The sequence below is a fragment of the Spinacia oleracea genome, chromosome 2 (genome assembly GCF_020520425.1).
Source record: "Spinacia oleracea cultivar Varoflay chromosome 2, BTI_SOV_V1, whole genome shotgun sequence".
Taxonomy (NCBI): Eukaryota; Viridiplantae; Streptophyta; class Magnoliopsida; order Caryophyllales; family Amaranthaceae; genus Spinacia; species Spinacia oleracea.
The window spans coordinates 98,930,374-98,938,339 of NC_079488.1; the positions used below are offsets into that span (position 1 = coordinate 98,930,374).

The window sequence follows — 7,966 nt, forward strand, 5'->3', positions numbered from 1 at the left end:
AAACTGGGAACAGCAGGTTGTGAGGTATGATGCATACAAAACCGCCAACTCAAATGGGGGTTTTGTTTTAAAGCAAACCGCCATTTGAATTGGCGGTTCGTGCTGAATCGGGAAAAAAATATTTTTCTTTCTTCCATGCTGACGTAGACGATATGGTAAAAAATATGTTATAAAATGGCGTATTTTGAAAATTTAACGTTCTTTAAGCAATATTGAAGGAAATCGTTCTTCGTTATATACCACTAATAAATAAAAATGTAACGTTATGAAATTCACTAACGGTTAAGAAAATGGTATACACCACTAATATACTGGTTTAACCAATTTTTGGACTTATTGCCTTATTGGCTTGGCAATTCGTGGACTATGGACCGTGGTGCACATAGAGCTACGTACACCAAAAGAACATATGTGCATAAGTAAAAGAACACGACACTACGACAAAAGAACATGCGATATAATATTTCACTTTTTTATTATAAAAATAATTTATTATTTTACTCTTTATTAAAACCTAAATAAAAAAATACTCAGGTTCTTTTCTCGTATCCAGATGTTCTTTCAATTATATACTGTGTTCTTTTGTTGCACGTAGCTCTATGTGCACCATGATCCACCTTCTAAATTGCGTTGGCTTGGGCATCATATAGATTTTAGAAAGCCTATCCAATATCGATATCAGTTCGGATACTCCGTATTCGAATACATACGGAGAATTACAAGGGTGTCAAGAATCTCAACTAAAGTTAGGGGTAAGAAGATTAGAGTGACAAGAGAGAAGGAGATAAGGATTAAAGCTTCCAGCACAAAAATGGAGGTCGCATTCCATAACCGCTCGATGTCGGTCATCCCTCTCATCAGAGGTTAGCCTCGTTTTTCACTTTTCTCTCTTTTTATCTTAATTCTGCTTAATTTTATTTTTAAGTTTTGCTTAATTATTCGAATATTTAGTTGTCATTACTACACTATCAAGGTGACTGTTAAATTCAGACGGATGAAGTATTTAGTTCTAGTATCAACTTAATTTGTATAGTTACATAAATTACATAATAGTTTGATGATGTTTTTGTGCAATAGTTCAATGCATAATTTGCAAATTAATGGTAAATGTTGCGAGTTTTGACAACTAAAAGCTAAATGCGGCCTATTATTTTGAGGAGGTAGTAACATAAAACAGGATTTCAAGTTTGCTGACCTTAGTTAGAAACTTAGAACATACTAATGTGGATGCCAAATTACCCTATGGTTAATAAGATCGAATCCTGTCTATATTATTGGGGTGATGATAAAGGTCGCAAGTTGCGACAACATTTAGTTGTCGCAATCTTATGTGTCACAGTTTAATTGATACATATAGGCGCCACGTAGGCTATGTGTCATCCGAATATTTTTACTACCAATGCAATATTTTTACTACCAATGCAATATTTTTACTATGAAAATATGTAAATAAGGTAGTCGATATAAAAAAGGAAACTAATTAGAATATTAAGATTTTCTCACCTTTTTTGTACATATATAATATGTTATATATAAGTTAAATATTTCAGTTTCCAATTTAAATCATGACACGTAGACATGTCATGTCATCATTGTGACACGTCTTAAAGGTCGCATGTTGCGACCTTTATCATTTTCGATATTATTGTTAGGAAATTTGGTGAAACAGTTTGATGGTTTTGTAAATTGCTACCTTTTAAAAAAGAAAATTATATTTTACTACCTTATAAGTTTGGTTTGCTTGACTAGCACTACCATTTGCCATTTTTTATTGATGTTTTCCGTCTTTGAACTCCACTACAACGGTTTTTTAGTATGGCAAATGAACAAAACGACAAATGAACAGAGATATTTAAAAGAATAGAACAAATACACGGTGGAAAACATTAACGGAAAACGTCAAATGGTAGTGTTAATCGAACAAACCAAACTTATAAGGTAGCTACATTTAAAAAAGTTTTTATAAGGTCGCAATTCACAAAACCACCAAACTTAAAGGTAGTGTTTCACAAACTTTTCTTATTGTTATTCTCCTTAGTGGCTCGATATATACCAAAAGCAAAAGTTCACTCGTATGTCTCTAGTACGTTGTTGACCCCGTATACATTTGGGGAGCTTGTAAAAGGTTTCTCTTGTATTAACTCCGTTCTCAAAAGTTCTTTACGCTATAAGTTCACTTGTATGTCCCTAGTACGTTGTACATCCTGTGTACGGAGTACATTTGAGGAGCTTGTAAAAGGTTTCTCTTATACTAAGTCCGTTCCCAAAAGTTCTTTACACTTTTGAATATGGGTCAAAAGTACGAAAACTTTGACCGTAAATTCTCATTGTTATATACATAAAAATATGATCATGTGGAAATCTTATTAGATTCGTGTTATTAATTATTTTCAAAATTTCAAGTGTTATAATTTTTCACATACAAAATTGGATAAATTAGTGGTTGAATATTGCATTGTAGTCCGTGCAAATTAGTGAGTGTAAACAACTCTAAGAACGGAGGTAGTATGAATCAATATAAGGGAAAGAAACGTACTCCATAATAACTTGTTGGGAAGTTTCCTTGCCAATTGTGTGTTCTCCTCGTAAATATTTATCGACAGTTCACTCATTGTCATCTTTTCCTTACTATATCACACAAACTCCATTACTAAGAGCTTTAGAATAAGGTAGTGTACACCCAATTTTTTCTGTTGTATGGCCTGTATCCATGTGCATCTATACTGTAAAGGTTGTATGGCAGTGTCAAAATTTAAGAATAAATAGAAGGTCAAGCCGAGGTAATTTATGTGCTTTATTATCTTTCCTAAGAGGCTAAGAAACTGTCTTTTCATATCAAGTCTTTTGCAGCTTTCATATTTGGTTTGGGTTCACAACGCCTCTGCTATTGTACTTCAATTTAGCAGGGTTTGTCTTTACTTGATTTATGAGTATGTCTGTGCAATGTTTGAGTCGAGTTATTAGACGATAATTGAAAATAGTGACTCTCTTGAGGGAACAGGTAACTAAGCCAGGTAGACCTAAAAAATCATTGGTTATTCTAAACATTTTGGGAGGAAATTATCTTAAGTCTACAAGTCTTTTTACATTCAATGTTAGTTTCAAGCACTATAAATGATGACTTTGTGTTCTTCTCTGACTTCTCTCCTCAATAGCAGTGCACTTATTAAGAAGTTATGTTGCTAGATCGGAGTAACATGTAAACAGTCATATGTTACGGATTCTACTTCAAACTGTTTTGAGTTGTTTAGTTAGTGTTCATGTTCCTTGTAGTTTAAATGCTGGTTTTTTTTGCCCAGAATATGATCTGATTAGTTCGTGCAGTTCACGTAGTAAATTGTCTTGTGATTTTCATTATGTAATCTAATGAAGTGACTAGGACCCAAGGGCTTGAAGTTGCATGACCACAGAAGGAAATTCTTCAGAATATCTTCTGCATTGCCAGAAACAATTATGTCTGTGACATTAGCAACTGCAGTTGTTGGTGCAGCGGCCACTATTCTCGTTAAAAGAACCAAAGAATCTGAAAAAAGGTGTGTGCTAAAATTCTCATTACTTGCAGTGCATTTTGTTGTATCTGGGAACTCCACTGGCAGTAAAAGGATCTGTAACTATATTATATGCTTCTCGGGACACCTATTAATATAAGAGAGGTCCTCTTTTTCCTTGTCTTCTAGCCTTCTGGCCAGAGTCCTTAATGTTGAATTGTGTATCTGACTGTTAAGTCCTAAATGTTAACATGAAGTTCTGTGAATCAGGTGCAGGGGATTTTATCTACAAGTATATACCATTGCTAGTAGTCAAATGCTACTTGTGCTGGTTAGTTTACTGTTACTGGTTTCACTTAGGCTCCGTTTGTTTCAGAGAAAAACATATTCAAAGGAAAATGATTTTCCATTTCAAGGGAAAACATCAAGGGAAAATGGTTTTCCTTTGTTTGTTTTCTTACAAGAAAAATTGTAAAGAAACAAAACATAGAAGTGGGAATGAGATGATAGAAAAGGAAATGTAAGAGATTAGAGTGAAAAATGTGGCGTTCCTTCTTTTCAAAGGAAAGTTGGTTTTCCCCTAGAGAAAGTGGTTTTCCACCTTTCGGAAAATTGTTTTTCACTCTGAACTAAACAAACAAAGGAAAATGGGAACATTAATTTATGGGGAAGTGTTTTCCGTCAAAACAAACGGAGCCTTAATGGAGTCGGAAAACGACTAGTATTCTAGAAGACTCAAGAGCGTCATAGTGTCAAGTCAAGCCTTTGTTAACTCTTTCTATTTGCTTCCAATTGTTTAATCCGTGTCTTTGTAGCACTGGATACGAGAGGCCGACATAAAAAATGTGTTTGTTTTGATCTTGATGCTATAGATTTATTTCACTCGAATGTCAACATCTAATTTGTTCCTAATTCATCTCAGTTACAATAATTTGCTGTGGAACTGCGTAACTTCTTGCAAATGTGAAAGTTATAATCAATACATCACATGTGCTTGAATTTAATGGGAATACAATTTAGATGTCTGTTTTGAATCCACTCTTGATGCTGTTTGTTTGAATTCAGCTACCCTATAAGTATCTACTTCAGTTAGTTGTTGAATTTTCCTAAGATATAACCGAAGCATATTTTTGGTAACTGAATGAAGTCAGACTCCAGTAAAAATGTGTGAAGATTGTGGCGGTTCTGGTATATGCTCAGAGTGCAAAGGAGAGGGCTTTGTGCTTCAGAAACTATCAGAAGAAAGGGCTGCCCGAGCTAGGATGATTTCTAAGGATGCAGCTACTCGCTATACATCTGGGTACGTAATGATCTCCTTGTAAATATTAAAGTAGAATGTATTATACTTCGTATTTATTTTGGTTTCCTGACAGAAGTTACTGATGTGAAACAGGCTTCCTAGGAAATGGAGTTATTGCACACGGTGTTCATCTGCTCGGAATTGTAGAACCTGCAATGGGAGTGGAAACCTGAGTTTGTAATTATTTCTAACATCTCTAGTTTTATCTGGAGTTTTGATGGAATCTGTGATTAATTGAAGGCTACTATTTGTTGCTGTATAAACTACATGCATATACTCCGTAATAGATAAAGCAAGGTAGTTGTATAAAACTTTGTGCCGTGGTATACTGGTAGGGGTTAAAATTAATAAGGGACGGAGGGAGTAATTGAAGCACTTGGCATTTGATTGAAATTATATGGTACTCCCTCCGTATTTATTTAAGAGATACACTTGGTCGGGCACGGGTATTAAGAAAAAGAATTGAATGAAATAAAGTAATAAAACAAGTGGGGTTGGGTAGATATTTTAATAAGTAAAATAAGTGGGGACCATGTCATTTTAGGGGATGGAGGTGGGGGTGGAGTGTAAATAGATTATTTAATTAGATGGTAGGGTTGATAAGTTACCAAAAATAGCAAGTGTATCTCTTAAATAAATACGGCCGGAAAAGACAAGTGTATCTCTTAAAAAAATACAGAGGGAGTATTCATTTATAATCTTAAAAAGTTTGAAGATGCTTAGAATATAAAATACCTCATTTATTTTCAACCAAAAAATAAATACAATTACTAATGCAACATGTGCATTACAGGAGTGAAAAAGAAAGATGCAAGAATATGGTACGGAAACAATAAAATGCCATGGTGCCGTACAGGCGTACACCCATCATTCTCGAATTTTATTGGTCCTCCGCCTCCCTATTGAAGTCAAAAATGATTTCACCATCAATCCTCGTATTAATATAACAAGCATATTATTGTGACTTTGTGAGTACTGTTGATAAATAAACCAATACACGTCATTAAATTTAACATCTCCTAATCCACCATCCTAAAAAATTTGAATGTGAAACATCAAGAATAATGATACATGATAAATGGACATGCTTATTGAAGTCAAAATCATTTAGGGGTGGTTTGGTTGAGCTTTTTGGAATGGGTTGGAATGGAGTTAGAGCATGATCAGCCCCAAGTTTTAAAACTGGAGTTGTGCTGACGTGGTATATGAGTCATCAGTCTTAAGATCACACACATAGAAATTGTTGCATTGAAGTAGACGAGTCTTATCAAAGTCTTAAATTGAGTCTTGAAAAACTAAGACTCAACTTAAGACTTGGTATGTGAGTAAAATTAAATAAAAATGATATTGTACATAAATTTACAAGTCTTAAATGATTTAAAGGGTGAAGAGCTAAATTTAATTGAATATCAAGGAATCTTAACAATAATTTAATTATTTAATATTAATGAAATGATGACATGGCAATTGAAGAAAATCTTTAAACAAAACCCCCTTGATCTTGCTCTTAGAATCCATTCCATCCATATTGTTGTTTGACTGAGACATTTTGGTATGGAACTTCATTCCTAGGGGTTTCTAACTCCATTTCATCCCCCTAGAATCTTAAACCAACTTTATTCCCTAAGATGCATTATCCATCCCACTCAAGATACAAACCCTAACTCAAAAAAAAAAAAAAAATGTATATATAACCACCAACACAAGTACACAACAGGTAAGTGACTTTTATTTTTCAATGTTTGGTTTAATATTGGAAGGAAATGAATGGAGGAGAAAAGAAATGCATGTTAGTGACAAATTTTAATTTTAATTTTCTCTTTCCACTCAAATTCCTCCAATTTTACAAGGAGTGGAAAGTGAAAATTTTGTAAAAGGTTTTCCTCCCATTTTTCTTCCTCAATTTTCACGTCATTATCAATCAAACACGGGGAATATTATAAAAATCATTTCCTTTCTGCTTTCTCTTTTTCCTCCCAAATCCCCTCAACGAAACTAAGTGTAAGAGTTTTAACAAACAATACAATGAGAAAACTCCTTAATCCCATATGTTTTGCAAAATGTGCTCCGCGATTTCAACTAACTTAGAAGACATAACAGGAGCAGCGAGGCGGCTATATGATATGTGTTGCAAACACGTATCAGCCAACAAAACGACAAAATAGGGAAACGACAAAGTACTATTTCTGTAAAAAAAAAAAAAAAAAAAAAAAAGATATCATTTCTGATAAAAAAAAGTATCATTTCTTTAAAAAAAAAAGTATATTTCCATTTTCTTTTTGTCTTTTCTCTATTTTGTCTTTTACTATGATATTCATTTGCAAGCACATATCAGATATGCAAAAATACTATAACTAGCTTAGAAGACATAACTAATCTTAAATATGTCACCTGGCGGAAAATATAGGTAGGTACATTGTGGGCTTCTTTGATTACCAATCCCACAACCAGCTTAGCCCTATTTTTTTTTATCTTGTAGTAACAATTAAGTTAAACATGTCCAAGATCTTCTCCTTGGCAAACCGTCACATTCGGAGTCCTTCTCCGGATGTGGGGGTTAGCTAAGGAGAAGATCTTGATCAACACCGTATCTTCATTTGACTTGTAGATCGATCATAGTGACAGGGCAATGTTGGTTGTGGGATTGGTGCTTCCTTTCGATCAAGCAAAAACAAATCTTTTCCCAAAATTAGACAAAATTTGGCATTTTTGTAATATTATGGGCGCATAGCCGCATATAAAAGTTAAAGTTTTTCGAAATGTGAGGGGATAATTTATGAGTAAGACACTCAAAATGACACAATTCGAGATTGGAAGAATCAAATCTTAGTACTCTTAAAATATTTTGGTTGTTTGGTAGAAGGTTTATATTGGCGATGGATTGAAGCTACATAATATTTTGAGGATTATATAGGACTTTAGAAGTTGACATTGTCATTAGTGAACTTAATGATTCTTTTACTTAACCACACTAGTTGTTATAAAAATTAAAATTAAAATGGAATCAAATTGCCGCATATTTGAGTTTTGGCTTATGGAATTATATTAAAAATAAGCAAAGTCTAATGGAATATCCTAAGAGAGTTTAATCACATGTAATTAAGGAGGATATTCCTACTGTGCCAAGTCAATTGGGTATATTCATTGTCTCTTTCGTATTTTCTTATTATATATTGCA

At 33.7% G+C, this 7,966-nt stretch overlaps 1 protein-coding gene across 1 annotated transcript; it reads left to right on the forward strand.

Moving 5' to 3' along the window:
* Positions 1–694: 694 nt before the first annotated feature.
* Positions 695–5,099, forward strand: LOC110777577 (uncharacterized). Its single transcript, XM_021982178.2, has 5 exons — positions 695–863; positions 3,380–3,533; positions 3,759–3,819; positions 4,640–4,788; positions 4,882–5,099. The coding sequence occupies exons 1-5, from the start codon at positions 812–814 to the stop codon at positions 4,967–4,969; spliced, it is 504 nt and encodes a 167-aa protein (XP_021837870.1). The 5' UTR covers positions 695–811; the 3' UTR covers positions 4,970–5,099.
* The last annotated feature ends 2,867 nt before the right edge of the window (positions 5,100–7,966 follow it).